Source organism: Lissotriton vulgaris, chromosome 1_1, assembly GCF_964263255.1.
Source record: "Lissotriton vulgaris chromosome 1_1, aLisVul1.2, whole genome shotgun sequence".
Lineage (NCBI taxonomy): Eukaryota > Metazoa > Chordata > Amphibia > Caudata > Salamandridae > Lissotriton > Lissotriton vulgaris.
The window spans coordinates 2,041,443,077-2,041,460,744 of NC_141685.1; the positions used below are offsets into that span (position 1 = coordinate 2,041,443,077).

General features: G+C 45.2%; 1 protein-coding gene across 1 annotated transcript in view; it reads right to left on the bottom strand.

Annotated features, from left to right (window-relative positions):
- Positions 1 to 17,668, bottom strand: part of ETNK1 (ethanolamine kinase 1) — a 181,856-nt gene that overhangs the window by 112,069 nt on the left and 52,119 nt on the right. Inside the window, exon 3 of the mRNA XM_086920366.1 lies at positions 761 to 901. Coding sequence (XP_086776492.1) covers positions 761 to 901 — 141 coding nt within the window. The remainder of the gene's footprint in view (positions 1 to 760; positions 902 to 17,668) is intronic.

The following is a 17,668-nucleotide window of genomic DNA, read 5'->3' on the forward strand; positions in this document are numbered from 1 at the left end:
TATATGTTCTCTGCTCCCACCACACACGTCAGACGTTTAGGATTAAGAACCAAGATGTTATCAGATTGAATCATAAAACTTATCTACTTGGTATTTTAATTGTAATATATTTGAAAAACCTTCCTCAGGGATGTAATACTGCCTATTTAATATTAAAATTAATTTAGGAACATTCTTGAGAGTTTTTACAGAGCAGAGGCAAAGTTAAGTCGAGAGAACACTGTACATCTATTTGAAGACACGGAGTAGTCAAGCAAATGACTAAAACAATAGCCTGTGTTCTTCGCTTCTACAAATCAAGTCAATGCAAGTGTACAATAGAATGTTTCAAGCAAATCAGCTGAGTGCTGCTTAAGATGCAACATACAAAACACTAAGGTCGCGAATTACAGGACCACAAGGTTTACTGAAAAGATCAAGTACCTCTGAAATTTCCTAAGGCTTCCCATGTACAGTGGATGACACATTGGATTTGAATATTTAAAAAGGTCACATGGCCATTTTGGTACCCAAACATAGCAAGACATTCTTTAACTCTGGATATGTTTATAAAGCACTTTATACCTGTATTTTTGGTGAAAACAAAAGACATTTCTTTCAAAAAACAAGCGCTGCAGTATTTGTCACCTGCTGGTAATTTAAGAATAACAATGACGATACCATGATTAAGTTTAAGAGAGCGCTTGGATTTTAACTATGTGCAAGGGAAAGACGAGAAACATAACTAACCTATTCAATCATAAGCAGACGCACAAATTACCTGTTGTTTACGGCTTCATCTTCAAATTTCGTTGGCACAAGTGAGAAATATTTACCCATCTTCAACCATAAATTGGACTTTGGAATCCAACCGTTGTGGGCATGAATTGCATGAATTTTGGCAAGCTGCCTCGCAATGAGTCTGCAATAAACAAGAAAGATTGGAAATTCACTGCTGTACTCTTTTTTTTCCATTACCATCACAGGAAACTTGTGCCATTAGGAACACAAACTACAAACAAAACAAAAACTTTGTGCAAAGGGCCCCTCCGTGCCGCCTCCACTTCTAATTTCCCCAAGAAATCTGTGCCCCCACTTCAGGGCTCTCGTGTTTCCTAGATACGGACAGGTCTACCTTGACCATTGCAGATTTTACTTTAGTTTTTAATGTTTGGTTTTATAGTCCATTTTATCCTATCATGTAATCAGGACTGCTAAACCCACAAAACAAAGAAAAATCATGGACTGACTGAACGAATTATTCACGAACCTTGGAAACAAAGCACGTACACATTCATTTAACTCTGCTGAATCAACAAATCACTAACATTGTAATGGGTCCGAAAGATAATCTGGCAGCAAGAAGTAACGTGTAATTACCTTTAACAACAATTTTCTAGCTTTACTATCTTTCATGTATTTACATGCCTGAATTATTCCCCCATCATCAGGCTGGGAATCTACGGTAACTTGCTTGCTTAACCCATTAATAGTTACATTTGTTCCCACGATATTCTGCCCAAGTACAATTATTTCTAAAAACCTATCCAGCATTACATCCTGCCTCCTAAGTAATATTAATCAACTACAAAGGTTTCATTTTTTTTTAAATAATACTTTTTTACAGTTATTTGTTTTCTTAATGTAAACAGTTAATTATTGATATTTTTAACAGTTCATCAAGCTTAACTATATAGCATACCATAAATAATAATCAATTAAAGGTTATTCATGGGTCAGCAAAAAAACTAGGAAAATCGCTGGAAGTGGAGAGCTAATCGCATGCAATACACAGCACAACTCATGCTACCCGCCATGTTTTTCGCTTGGTAACCAGCTTTTTTAGGTCTTGTCTATTCCATCCTGTAGGGATGGTAGGTAAGATTTATAGTAAGCGTTTCGAAAAGTCTACGTACTGCGGATCGCGTAAAGTTCATGTGAGCCAGGCGCGTGCACAGGAATTCGCTCCCCCTACCCCTCCCACAAAGCAAGACAAGACAAGACAAGAACATCAAAGCGACCGCAGCCGCTCTGATTCCATTTGCCACCACTTCACGCGCTCCACAGGTCATAAACAGGACCATCTGCTCGTGAATCGGAATGCTGGCATGGTTGCCCAGCCCCCCTCCCAGCACTGCCTTTCCTCTACTTCGTGCGGTCAGTGTTTTACATAGTGTGACTTTGTTCAGTTTCCCCGAGTAGCAGTTTGTGCATTCAGACCGATTCACGGATGTCATAGCTTTTTTAAACCTTTAATCAAGGCGACTGCGCGCCTTTCTTTCTTTCCTTTCGTACAGCGCAGCATTCCTACAAGCCGAAAAGGAAAAATGTCTGCCTTCTCATCCACATTTCCAACTTCCTGTACGTTATATAGGATTATCAGAGTTAATATGCGTCCCAGGATTAAAGCCCTTAACAAGCGCGGTAACCCATGCCTCATCTTGAAGCATGAGGGTCACGCGCACAGGATGATGCCTCTCTGCCCGGGACAAATACGAGTGTCAACCCTATCCCTGTGAATCAGTCGAGCACAACAACCGGCAGCTGCTCGCCTTACTTTCTTCATCGTGCGGTCAGTGTTTAAACGTTTACATTCTGTGCCTTTGCTCTATTTTCCCGAGTAGCACCTTTAGTTTGTGTACGACATGCATCACTCCTTGCTAATCAAGGTGCATGCTGTACTTCACGCTACACATTCAGACACACTCACAGCCTCCATAGTTTATGTTTAATCAATGCAACCGCAAGCCTTTCTTTTTTTCTTTTTAACGGTTATATGACATAACAAGGAAAGATACATGCAAAGAATAAACACACATTACGAAGTGGGCTTAAATAACACATCCACGAAGGGTGGTCTTTTTTTTGCACACAAGACCCACTACAAAACGCTGTTTAATTTCCTTGTGAAACGTAATGGACGGATTCACAGGCAGTTGTGATAAAGCTGCTTTTAAAAACTCCTTCAACGCTGACCAGGATTTTCATCACAGAAGCAAACAATGTCTCGTACGCATCCGCTCTAAACAAAGTCAAAATACAAATCTAAACACCCTCCCTCCCAAGAAAAACAGCAAAAGGAAACTTGCATCCGTATTTTTCCCTCCTGATGTTTAAACCCCTCCACTAACCTGTTTCACATTTAACATTTTGTTTTTTAAAAAAAAGCATTTTTGTGCTACTCTGACGCCGCGCACGCACCACTTGCCTCCTTATATATATTTTTAAATATTGTTCTTATCTAGAAAGCACTTTATGAGGGTGCATTTGTTTTATCTCTCACCCTTGAACGCTTCTTTGCCTAACACGTGTTGCTGCATTATACCCTGGGGTCTACGGAAACCCCACCTACTGCCCTCTCTCTCACCCCGGTGGTTCTCAGATACCCTCACAGCCCCGATCTCCATACTCCACCATTTCATCCGTATTTTTCTACAGGCCCTCCTGTTTAAACCCCTCCCCTAACCTGTTTTGCAATTAACATTTGGTTTTTAAAAAAAAGCGTTTTGTGCTACTTTAGATGTACAGCCAAGTTTTGTACATATATATTTTTAAATATATTAAAATAAATATTCAGTCTTTCTTTGTAGTGCTGCTTAAGCGGGGCGGACATACGCGGAGATGCAGCTAAATTGGCTCTGCCTCCTGGCTCGAGTTAGTCACTTTTAGCATCCTACAGTTTGATTTGTCCGACTATCTGAAAACAGATTTCTTCTAGCAGAAACTCTCAACAGCAGACTTGTATTTTCATATCCCGCCAGAAGAAGCCTATTTCTTGTTTTTAATTTGAGATTTCTTTGGGTTTTCCTCCTCTCTCAACGCCACTTAACAACCCCACCACAAACACACTTCTTCCTACGTTCCTCCTCTTCTCAGCTCACTCGCCCCTGCCTCACCCCTCTTTCACTGTGTGCTCTGTGTATTGACTGCCTTCCCCCGCCCATGCCCAGCCTCTTTCATCTTCCCCTCCCACACCGCCTCCCCTCTGCCCATTCATCCATTACCAACAGCCGGTCCAAGAGAAGCTACTGTCTCCGGAGCTTTGCCGGGAGGGGTGCTGCTGTGCCCGGACCTCTCAGAGCAGCCACTGCACCCCCTCACCAGCGACTAACCCTCCCTCCCCCCACCCGCCTCCTGCCGGGGTTATTGGGGGGGGGGGGGGGGGGGGGGGGGAGAGCCTTCATCCACTGCCTTTGTGCGCTGCGCGGACGCCGCTCCGTTTCTTAACTCTCTTGCAGCTCGCTACCTGATGACTCCAGGGGCCGGAGACATCTTCAGCACCACCCCCTCCCCCATCGGCACCAGCCATCATCTTAGCTAGAAAGAGCCGAGAAACCACAGCCCTGCGGCACTTTCCACAACTTCCAGGTAAGAAACGGATCTTTAAGCAGGCGACCACTCACAATTTAGAGAGCGCCTACAGACGGTATCTTAAAAGGCGCCGAGAGCAGACGTTAACATTAAAGCACGTTGGTGCTTCGTGGGCTGCCGCAGAATGGCAAGTTGGGCTGGATTCCAATCTGGGGTTGCATCAGCACATCCACACTTCATTCTTCAAAGCCACACCATTTTGAAAGGTTTTTCAAAAAACAATTCTGATGTGAGCCCCCCACACACACACAACCACTGTTTGTTGATGATGTCACTGGGGCCCCACCCCCCCAAAACACTTACTTCTGGCTAGGGGCCTGACAGAACACATGCAAGTACAGTTCATTTATATGCCCCCTTATTTAACATATCTCTTAGTGCTGAGTTGAGACACATCAGCCTAATGCTGCTGTTACCCAAGGGTCACTTGTAAAGGACAGGAGGGCCGCTTGGGGCCCCAGGCCGTTCTCCAAGTATCATTGAAGGTCAGGGCAGGACTGGGAAAGCAAACGCAGCCTTTGCAATAACTGTTTTGCTATGCAATAGGTCTCAGTTACAAGAGTTTGAGCTATTGGCATTGTAAATGACAATGCCTTTTATTTATTTGTTGATTTTTTTAAAATAAATAAAAGGCATTGCCATTTACAATGCCAATAGCTCAAACTCTTGCAAATTCGAGACCTATAGCATAACATAACAAAACAAAGCATAGCATAACACAACATAGCATAACAAAACATAGCAAAACACAACAAAACAGAACAACAAAATACAACATAGCATAGCATAACAAAACAAAGCATAGAATAATAAAACACAATAGGTTCCACATATTTACTGAAAGTAGGAAGCTGAAAATTAATAAAGAAAAGACCGTCACAATGACATGTGGCAAGAAACCAAGAAAATGTAGGTCCTTTTGTTTAGATGGGGAGAGATTAGAATCCGTTAGGAGTTTTTGTTACCTAGGCATCACCTTTTCAGGAGATGGGAGATGGGCCAGTGAACAAGAAAGTGTCCTTTTTAAAATGGCTAGGAACACAAGCTGTGTTTTTAGATTTGCTGCTAAACTAGGGGGTCGTAGAATACATGAAATGTTGTCAATATATAATTCAAGATGTATAACATCAGCCATATACGGGGCCGGGATATGGGGATATAATGCCCAGAGTGCTAACCTGATTCAGCGCGAGAAAAATGTGTTTTTAAAACGATTAAGTTGTGCCCCGGCTACGGCCTCAATTGAGATAGTACATAGGGAACTAGACATGAATTATGTTCATGATTTAATTGCTTTAAGACCCTTGTCCCTATGGCGCTCAATCTAGGCAAAGGAAGAGACAAAATTTACTCAGGATGTAATTTCTGATTGTTTAAAGCTCGATCACCGCTCAAATATCCCCTGGTTATGCCACATACAACACTGGTATAAGACACTGTATGGTCACAACATCTTTAAAGATTTAATAACGGGGTCCGTGTTGTCAAAGCGGGAGCTCAAAGTTTCATTCCTTAAACATACAGATGGGATTAGAATACGGCGTCAATCCGTTCAGTAATTTTTTGACAAATTAAGGCGAAAAATGTACGCATATTTCACTCTTATCCTCACCATGCACTGCTAAGTACCTCAGAAATTACATCACTTATGACATGTTCTATGACATAATTGATAACACCACTGGGAGAGCAAGTAACAGTTACTTTAGGGCACAAGCTATAGTTAATTTTTTCTAGGGCTGTTGTGGCAAGCCAATCAGATTCCTCAGTACCTCAGGAGCGGTTGGTACCAGGGTACCTAAAAGGTACCTAAAAGGGAAGGGGAAACCCTCCCAACCAATCAGATCTCTATTTTTTATTTTATTTCTAGTGCTGCTGGAGTACCGCAGTAGTTCAGAGGGACCAGCAATCCAGATATCACTAACTTATGAACCTTAACCCCGTCGATGCTCATGACGAGCTCAGCTGGTCATGAGGAACAGTGGAGCTGTGCTCATGACGAGCTGAGCTCCTCATAACTGCCGCGAAACGCCCACGCGGGGTTAATTCCCCTCCTGCGCGGGCCTTCTTCCACTGTGCACCATGACGAGCTGAGCTCGTCACGAGTACTGCGACGCCGCGCACGGGCCCCCTGACCCCCTCTTACCGCTGGGGAATTAGCCCCGCGTGGAAGGGGTTAATTTCTCAAAAATGGCTTTACAGATTTCCATCAAATTATAACAAGCATTGGCAATGCTGGCTTTAGAAGAATGCTGTATGATAATGGGATGAATTTAGAAGGGTAGCTGCACTCCTTTAAATGAGTATGTTGGAGCGTTTGTTCGGTATGTGTGCTGTGCTGGTATGTAGCCTGCAAACTATAGAGTATAAAGTGTATTTGGCCTGGTTGAGAACCAGGACACCAGTACGCACTACTCAATTTGAATTTGAACGCTAGTACATTTATTTTAAATTTTCACCAAAAAATCAACTTAGATCAGCATGACATTCGTATTCATGTTTCATTTGTTATAAAGCATGTTTTTTGTCAACATATACATTGCTATCTTTAAGCATCTACCATACATTTCAATATCAATACATTTTATGTACACCCAATGCATTTCGGGGCGCGATAATGTGATAATGTGAAGCATAACAAGTAGATGGCATATGTGTGAATAGGTATTTGTGTGGAGGCAAAGGACTGTAGGATACATTTGGAGTAGGTTTAAAAGTCAGGTGACGTTTGCACTGTTAAGCCATACCTAAAAATCTTTGTAGGTTAATGACTGCCCTCCTCCCATCTGTGCTACCAGAGAAAAACACTATAAATTATCTAATTATCTAAAACACTTTAATAGCATTACAATGTAATGCATGTGCCCCTCGAAGTTCAATATCAGGCAGCAGGATTAAACAAAATCACCACAGATGTGTGGAGAACAAGGCAAAACATGTACTCTAGGCTCCCAACATGTAGGTGGAGCCAAAGCCCCTATTCTGGTAATTTTCAAATAATTGCCTGGCGACAGCTGCGCCATCAAGCAAGACAATAAAAAGCATGCCTTCAGAGTACAGATTTTTGTTTGGGCAATGCTGTTCACCTGTTTTTTTTCTAAAACACATCTTGAAATTCCTATGAGGAAAACGCGTTTTGGCACCCCAAAAGGTTCAAGGAAAAAGCGGAGGTGGATTTTTTTTGGGTGGGGTGGGGTGAATTTACATTATTATTTGTCAAACCGCGCTCAAGTTAGTAGCAAATTAAAAAGTCTCTTCATATGGAAACTGTGGCCTAGTTATAACTGCACAGTGGCATCTGCCACTGTGTAATATTTATTATACATTTTCACTAGTAAAAAAGTTAGAAATTCACATAAGAAAACTACAGTCAACGTTTACTTATCGTTGCCAAACAAAACCAAAGAGTACTAAAGTTTCCAAGTTATGATTAGGTACACTACAATAACTCACGCCCCAGTCATGAACTGTTTATGACCTCACATATTTGGCATCACTCATGGCATGTTAAATGACATTACTGATGTCATCCATGATATTGCTTTTGAAATTACTCTTAATACCCTACAAAACAAGCATTAGAAATGCAATAGGTCTCGCAGCATTAGAGTTAGTGCTTTTAGAATTGTTTATATCTTTTTTGTTTTAAATCTTTTGCATTTTATTTTTTGTAGGCAATGCAAAAGATTTACAAATCAAAAAAGCAATAAGCAAATGTAAAATCTTTAAGTAAAAATCCTGCGAGACCTATTGCACTGTGTGAGGGTGAGGTGTTGAGGGTGAGTGAGGGTGGGGGTGAGTGAGGAGTTGAGTGTGAGTGAGGTGTTGAGGGTGAGTGAGGTGTTGAGGGTGAGTGAGGTGTTGAGGGTGAGTGTTAGTGAGAGTGAGTGAGGGTGAGAGTGTTATTGTGAGTTAGGGTGAGGTGTTGAGGGTGGATGAGGGTGAGGGTGAGGTGTTGAGGATGAGTGAGGATGAGTGAGGGTGTGCATTTGAAGGGGAGGCGTTGAAGGTGAGTGCGGATGATTGATAGTGAGTGTGAGTGAGGTGTTGAGGGTGAGGTGTTGAAGGTGAGGAGTTGAAGGCGAGGCGTTGAGGGTGAGTGAGGGTGAGGGTGAGTGAGGGTGAGTGAGGGTGAGGGTGAGTGAGGGTGAGGGTGAGTGAGGGTGAGTGAGGGTGAGGGTGAGTGAGGGTGAGGGTGAGTGAGGGTGATGTGTCGAGGGTGAGTGAGGGTGAGGCTGAGTTATTGTGAGTAAGTGTGAGGATGAGTGAGGGTGAGAGTTCGAGGGTGAGTGAGGGTGAGTGAGGGTGAGGGGTTGAGGGTGAGTGAGGGTGATGCTGAGGGGTTGAGGGTGAGTGAGGGGTTGAGGGTGAGTGAGGGTGAGGGATTGAGGGTGAGTGAGGGTGAGGGGTTGAGGGTGAGTGATTGAGGATGAGTGAGGGTGAGGGGTTGAGGATGAGGGGTTGAGGGTGGGTGAGGGTGAGGGGTTGAGGGTGAGGGGTTGAGGGTGAGTGAGGGTGAGGGGTTGAGGGTGAGTGAGGGTGAGTGAGGGTGAGGGGTTGAGGGTGAGGGTGAGTGAGTGAAGGTGAAGGGTTGAGGGTGAGTGAGGGTGAGTGAGGGTGAGTGAGGGTGAGTGAGGGTGAGTGAGGGTGGGTGAGTGAGTGAGGGTGAGTGAGGGTGAGGGGTTGAGGGTGAGGGTGAGTGTGGGTGAGGGTGAGTGAGGATGAGTGAGGGTGAGTGAGGGTGAGGATGAGTGAGGGTGAGGATGAGTGAGGGTGAGTGATGGTGAGGGTGAGTGAGGGTGAGGGTGAGTGAGATCTTGGTCTGGAGGTAGGAGGCAATGGGTTGTTTTGCAAAAAAGCAGTTGAATGTTGACTGGAAGAGCGTGAATCTTAAGTCCAAATATTAAGTACATTCTCGTCGGTCAACAATGAGGATTTACAATTCAATATCCACCATGGGTTACGAGTGGCTTAGATTACAGCTCGGCGACTTTAAAATTCAGTACAAAGTATTAGATGTCCTTTGTCTGCTAAAATGCTAGGATGGACATTAAAATACAGAATCATTCGCTGAGACTGTTACAGAAAGACATTGACTATCACTGGAACAGAAGTTGAGGCACCTCTTTACTTGCTTAAGAATGCGTGACATAATACTAAAGAAACTGTTCAAATTTTTAAAGTACACTGACCTCAATAACACCTTAAACGCAGCCAAGTAGTAACATGCGCTCTTGCTAAGTCCATGTGCAATCTGTAATATACGTATATATTCAGGCCTATGAAATCGAGCTATGGTGAGGGTTTCAACAAATGAAACTATATGTACATCCGACAGTGCAAAATCACTAGAAACTAAGCTAAACAATAAAAAGGACAATACATAATCGGGTAGAATGCGGCAAAACATTACCTTTTAAATTATGTTTTGTTGGTGGAAGGCTAATGAAAAGGCAGTGTATTAAAAAATAATGCAGCATTATAGAGTAATTTGCGAGAAAGGCCATCTATGAGGATATTTACCCCGCACTACTCAAAGGCATGACCAATTTAATAATATCATGAAAACAACTACACGAGGCATCGGAGTGAGAACAGCCTCTAAAACAAGCTGCATTGTCGAGCCTATGGATATCGAGGCCCTTCGGCAAGGGAGATGCCACAGCCTGCTTCGGTAACTGAAGTCGATGATGCTGGATAAACACAGTGCGCAGCAACGCCTGTCGCCAGCCTATCAAATTACAGGGGAAAAGTGCTGTGTTCATCCTGCTCCTGGGAGGCCAGCATCGGACAGCTCGAAGTTAATATGACATGGAATCACTAATGCAAGGGCTCAAATAAGGATTATGTTCAAAGTACTGGCCCATCAGAAAATCAAAGAAAGAGTAATTCTGAAAACGAACGCCGTAACATCTGCGCACATTCTAGCTTTACCAGCGTTAAGGGCTGACCCCTGCTATGATGCAACCACAGCCAGAAAACTGAAACCAAGGGCGCCTCCTCTGCGCAGGGAACAAACAAAGCAACCCGGCTGGCTGTGGTGAGTCCGTGGACTCTGCTTCAAATCACCATAAAATGCCACGTGTTTTACAACTGAACATCCTTCATTCGAAATGTAGATAGCGAACTATGGTAGACCTTTAAGAGACGCAATGTCACTCTGCTTCTGCCAAGACCCGAAAAGCTAGCATCCCAATTTGTTTTCATTCACACTACCTATCTTAAGCTAGTGGAAATTAAGGAAAACAAGACGGACGGACGGAGGGGAGGGGGGAGGAGAAATGCGACACGAAGGGGAGGGGGCGGAGCGGGTTAAATTATACAAACAACAAGCTGGAGGGAAGAGAGGGGAGGGGGGAGGAGAAATGCGGCAGGCAGGCAGGGGAGGAGAGGAGGAGGGGGGAGGAGAGTAGGGGAGGCACGGGACTGAGTAGTCCGAAAAGAGGGTTTAAACCTCAGCGAAATCAATTTAAAATACAGGGCACTTACGTTTCAAATGGCAGCCCTGCCTTGAAATCGTGCAAATCATAATGCACTCAAGCTGCCAGTGATGACCAAGAAAAGAAACAACAAGCTTCTCAGCAGTGGCCGCAGGCTGCCAGTGGGAGGGAACGAGCGAACATATGGCGAGCGGCGGGAAGGGGAAGGGGCGGAACAGGGGAGGGGGCGGAACGGGGGAGGGGGCGGAGAGGGGACATGCACGCGCCCGTGACTTTTAAGGTCAATGCGCATGCGCATAAGCTTAATGCGCATGCGCATTGACCTTAAAAGTCACGGGCACTGCAAGGAATCGCCACGATTCCTTGCAGTGTGGATAAAGTGTGGATAACTCGCTATAGTCTCGCCTTGCTCGATGCGCATGCGCATCGACAGGCGAGACCTAAAAAGAGAGGGAACACAGCTGTATGCAAGAGGGGCTGGGGTTAGCAATGGACCATGCAGAGAGTAACCCCTGCTAAGCACAGCCAGAGGCCATGAGCAGAAGGAAATAGTTACCTACGGAGGGTTGGTCACAGGTGCTAACCGCTGTGTGTAGCCCCAGCCGCCAACCACCACTGCACACAACTTACTGTTGTGCATGGTGCAAACAGTCCACCACTGCACGATTGGGCACTTGGTCTACCAGTAGGCCAAGAGTTGCAGTGAATACCTGCTGCGCACAGGCAAAGACCATGAACAGTGGGCTTGCTTTGTCCCCTATGAAAGGTTGAAAGTGCGTTGCCAAAAGCAGTGTCTATGAGGGTGTGGCTGCTTTTGAAGGGTTTGGTTCATGGCGTGGGAATGTGGAACTGTTCCACAGTCAAACAGTGCTTGAGTATATAACAGGTTTAGTTGAACTCACTGCTATTGTGCAGTCCTGAAGCTCAGGAGATTGTACATCATTATGCCTGTGGTTTAATTTTCTGGGGAACCAAAACTTTTTCTAACTTTGTAATGTAAACATATGCTGTTCGTTTTGTGAGTCACACTAGGAGAGAGTGAGTGAAAGAGTCAGAGGCTGTGCAGCCAGCCACTGATGTCCACCGCCTTTAGTTGGTAGCAGAGAGGTTTGCTCAAAGAACCAGACCCTATGCCTAAACCCGCTCTAGGCAGCCAATCCCTGCCTACTCTGCTATTAGCCATGTGTAATGGGGATAGGTCAATTGGCCAGGCTCCAAGCCCAGTTTGCTAAAAGCCAAACCCTGCTACACAAGTCAGTTATGGTTATCAACACATGCAAAGCACACCATAACGTATACCACCTACCATGTTACTTTTTTAAGATCTCTTTTTATTTATGAGTCTTTGGTAAATTGGCATTTTGAGCAAGGTAGCTAGCATAAGCTGGTATGTGATGATAACCATAACTGACGAATTTTAGTGGCCTGTCACGTTTTAGCCGTAACCAACCCTTAAACATTCATTCCCTCAGTGTTTTTGTTTTTCTAAGATGCACTTATTTTTCAATCCCCACTGCGCATGATCCCCAGCCTTACCCTGCTCCCCAACCTCGTTCCATTAGCAACCCCCTGCTGCAGATGGCTTTTCGCAGTGCTCAGCAAGGATTGGGCACCAGAAGCTAACCACGGTGCACAGCTTTTTGGACGCATGATGGAATTTTGAGAGGGTCAGGGGATTTGGTTTTGGAACATGAGTTCTTGGCGCATGCCGTGGATTCTCGAACCTGTGCCCATTAAGCTTGAGCTTAACTTGCATTCCCCAGCCATGTCTTCAGATCTCAGGGGGTCGTGCTGGGTAAGCTGGGTAAAGCAAACTCAGACACATGATCTGCAACCCGTGGGGTAAAATCAACATTTGTTTTCAAAGTTTAAATATGGGGAGAATTCCTCACTGAGCTCTAGGGGTCAGGGCGTGCTCATTCTTCCCCTTATGGCCCTTTTTTCAGGACGTGAAGACACAGTCTACGAGTTCGGTAACAGCAGCAAAATGTTTGTCTAGGTTGCAACCTGCCAATCGAATTGTTCTAGTTTCACAGCTGTCTGTACATCTGTGAACCTGAAATGGCCAATAGGAGAAAATATACCCTCAGCAAATCAGGTTTGAGTATTTTTGGGATCCATGAAGACAGCAAATAGAGGTAGGTTTATGGTCCAGATAATCAGACACTTAAAACATTACTATTTCAAAAACTACCCAACAGATTTAAATAGTTTCCTTGAGTGAAGTTCTACTTGCAATAATTACCACCAATGTAGCAGATGTATGTTAGCATCTGCCACACAATATAATCATTTAAATACTAGTGATTCTGGATTGTGTTATGGACACTGGTCGCTTGCTGGACATCTGTGAGAGAACCTGAATAGGAAACATTTTCCAACCGTGGATACATTGGACATGGGTGAAAGCATTGACTAACAAAAGAGCTCCAAGATTCTAAATGCAAGTCAGATAATACACGAATGTCAGTGACAGACCGGTGAGCTACAGGAGAAAATGAAGAGCTCCATCCTCCAGGTGTAACTGCCATTCGTGGTCACCTAGGAGTGAAAGTATATTCATCCTGGCATTTAGACATCCCACCAAGTGCTAAACCACCGGAGAAAATCCTGGCACTTCATCTTCTTCCAGAGACATAGAACCTCCTGGCACTGAAAGAAAGACCTTATCCTGCCCTGCCTGCTGCAATACCACATGACAGTGATATTGTCCATGATCACCTGCACCAGCCTTCCTCTGAAGGTGGGAAGGAAGGTCGTGAACATCAAGCAAGTTGCCTGAAACAAAATGATGTGGAGTCGATTTTCCACTCTTGAACTTGTGTTCTAGCTCATTCATATTCAAAGATAAAATAGGGAGTTCTCCCCCAGGTTAGTCAGCCCACAACTGTGCGGTCATGTTCTCTGCAGGTAGTGTGCCTCCCCCTTAGTCTCCTCTGCGAATGTGTTTCCTTCACTTGTCAGTGATGCCCCTCCTACCTACTTCTTCAGGTTCAAGGTTTAAAATGACCAACGCTTGAGTTGTCTGTCGCCCCCACCCCAACCCATTCCCCCTGAACCTTAACGTGTACTTGGGTGTTCGAGTTCTCCTTCCTGGATGGATGCTTTATCCTCTCTGTCTTTCTGTGCCTCAAATCACACCATCATCTGACTACCATGCCCTCTCTGTCAATACCATATATCTCAAAGAGTTATCAAGGCGATGGCAGCCTTATTGCTCTGTACCCTTCAACATCTGAAAGCGCTGCAGTTGCAAAGTCGTTCATGGGTCCCTCGGCGCTTGTCTCCTTCAGTGATGTGTCCCCTTTGCCATTTGCTCACCAGACCTGCAATCCTCAAGCCACTCCCAAGTCTCCTCTGGGGATTGCAAGAACCAGAAACGCCCTTCAGCCAGAATTTTCAATCGCACAGATCATCATATATAGCAGATTCCTTTTCAAGAGTTCTGCCTTCACCGCACCCAAAAAAAAATCTGCAGCAAGCATGCACCTCTTGAGTATAGTCCGGGAATATCATGGTGTGGTTCTCAAATTGTAGGGGACTCCGTTGACTGGTCTGTCTCACGATCACATCACGGCAGACTCTAAAGGGCTTCGGTCTGGCACCTGGTTTCAGCTGTGCCTCAGATGCGGCCTGTTCGTACATCAACAATGTGGGGGGAGAGATCGCTTGATTTAAATGGTATGAAGCACAACATTTTTCACAAAGCGCTCCACATCCGTGCACTCTGCATTTTCTGGTACACTCACTAGGCGTACTTTGTCTTATCCAGACCATCCCTCCACGTCTTCGGCCTCGGTGTGTTGACAGTGGGTTCTTACTTTAAAATGGCGCACTTCCACTTGATGTTCTGTCATTGTAACCTTCACAGTATGGACCCTTTCGGAGATCTTACCAAGGCGTGTAGAGAGCAGATTAAGGTCCACCACCACAGTGTTGATCTTGTGTTCTAGGATGGATCTGGTGTCATCAATGACAAGCAGTAGCTCACTCAAGGATCTGTTTTATTCCTTCCCTCTTGAGCACTTCTGAGCCGGCTGCAGATTCCACCCCCTACCCCCATTCCACGGTCACCCTGCTGCAGTAGGCATACTTGTCTATTTTGTTGGCTTGCGCGGGTTTTGTAGGTTTATCGCACACAATCTTGACTTGCAGAGGTAGAAACCCGGTGCCAGGCACAGTCTCTAACCAGCACTGGGTATTGTCTCTCTGCACGCCCAAAAGGAGCTCTAAGCTGGGGGCAGAGGGGGAGCAGGAGATGGAGCACACCTACAAATGAGCCCTCCCTGAGCTGTTCATGTCCAAGGCAGTCACCCCAACTCCAAGCAGCAGTGCCTGGTCTTTGTAATTATCTATATTCTGGTTCTTGGCCTGAAGGCACAAATACTGTGCTGTGTCAATACACGGGATCCTGGTGCAAGAATAGCAATGGGTAGGAGATAATGTGTCCCCCCAACACCGCAGCAGGTATCCTTCCTCCTCTGCCGATCCTCACACAGCAGCTTTGCCCACCTCTATCCTCCACAGTGAGCCGTCATCTTGAATTTCACCCGCCAGACAGGCCCGATCGCATCGATGTTCTGTCCTTCTTCACAGCTGTACCCCAGTCTCAGGCGGGCTCCTCACCTCCTGCAGCTGAGATCCACTGCCTGCGGCCAGGGAGGAGACAAACTTATGGCGGTGCAATACTTCATCAGCTGGAGCTAATGCTCAGCGATTCAGCCGTCCATGTCACATCCTGCAATAAATATATTTTTCAAACACTAGTTATCGTACCCGCTTGCACAGGCATATCTACTTGTTTTTCTAATGCTTATTTCTGGGATTGATTGGGCTGGCACGTACTGAAAAATAAAAACATCCCAGTGCCTGACCGAATACTGCAAACAGATGGATAAATAGCATTTTTATTCATCATATGGTAGCTAGAATCTGTGACTACACCCATTAACATGAGCCAATTTCCAAAGTGACTGAAGATACCCATAGTAAGTTTGACACAGCACATATGCATTGAAACACCACATTAGTTTGCTCATGTATGATAAACGCAAAATTTATGTTTAACAGCCCTGCGGCCAACTGATCGATGTATAAACTGAAGCCACAGAATCCGGCCTCGGCTTCTTGAACAGCAGCAAAGAAATAGTTTAAGGAAGCCAAAGCAGCAGGGTCAGTGAGTGCTGTTGGCAGGTTTGCACAGCAAAAGCAGTACCAAGAGCAGGAACTGGGCTCTGAAGTCTGCAACTTAATCAAGCAAAAAGCTGTGACTGGGTAGGGGAAGTACTCAGAGGTTTCGGTGAGCTCTCATTCAGCAGGCGATATTGGGGCTTTACTTTCATTGGTCACACGCTCCAAGGGCTGGTGCAACAATGGAAGATTAAAAATAAGTGTGGCTGAGTGAGGATTGTAAACTCGAGTAGAGGAACGGGCAATGGATAGAGGCTTAATATGAGCAGGGAGGGAAATCAATGGATAAACATTGGGCAGGGAAGTGAGGAGAGATGCAGCAGGGGGGTGAGAGCAAAAAGACATGCACCCCAAGGAGTGCTACAAGAAAAAGAACGCAATTCACTGACCATAAGCAATGATAGCAGTGGAAGGATACAAGTCAACTACTCAAAACAAAATGCTCCTGGGCAGGACAGAAAAGAATCTGGAGGAATTCAATCAAGAGTAGAAAAGAGAAATACAACAAAGCCATACATCTATGTCCAATGGGCTGTAGGGAAGTGCCCCTTTTTGCATGGTTGCCCTCCACTTTTTGCCAAACTGTTGATGTTTCTGTCTGCCTATGTTCTTTCCCTAAACCATACTGATGCAATAAACCAATCAGCACCTCTCTGGCCACATGTCAGTACCTTGAAATAGGTACCAAGGGCAGTGTGACCAGGGACCGGCTTTAAGGGCTGCAGCACTTATTGTGCCACCCTTAGAGGCCCAGTACCTTTACACACACAAACTGCCATTGCAGGTTGCGTGTTTTGGTGCAGAACAAAGTGAAGAATCGACATGCCTAAAATACTTGTGTGCCATGCCTACAATTCACTTCCCTGGCATAGGTAGGCCACTCCTATAACTGGGTACACTATACCATTGGTGAGGGTACAGGTGCATGAGCCCTACAGTGTCTTAGTCAATTCTTAGACATTGTAAGTGGAGTAATGGCATAAAGTGCACATGGTGCTGGGAATTTGTCATTACGAACTCCACAGCACCACAATGGCTATACTAAAAACTGGGAAGTTTGGTACAAAACTTCTCAGCAAATTAAACCCACACTGATGCAAGTGTAGGATTTAATGAAAAATGCACGCAAGAGGACATCTTAGAGCTGTCCCCTGAAAAACGAACTAACTATAGTGTCATGGCTGAGTGGTTGCTCGCCAGCTACCACCACCAGACATGTTTCTGGACCCTTATGTTGAGAGCCTGCCACTGTCGTGGTCCTGAAACAATGCACATCCTGGGATGAGGTGCTAAGCCTCCTTCCCCAGGATGAGCAGGGTCCACAAAGGGGAAGCTTCAAATGCTTGTCGCCTTCGTGAGCTACCCCAGCCATTTGCTGCTCCCAGCAACTGGCCCCCACAGGTTCGGATCCTCACTTTGGGAGGGAGAATCAGCAGGTAAACCAAGTTATGAGGAGAGGTGAGCCCGCCTTTACCAGCCCTACCCTTCAGGTGGGGGAGATGAGGTAAAGCACAACTCTCTGGCCCCACCATCCTGCAGAAATGAGGGACACAGCCAACCAGAATGAGGATTATGCCCACCTTCCACTGGAGGGTGGCATAATAGGGAGGTACCCACCCCCAACATAGGGACCCATTGGCCCGGACCTGTAAACCCCTAAAGCTAGTATTTAGAGGCAATCTCGAACC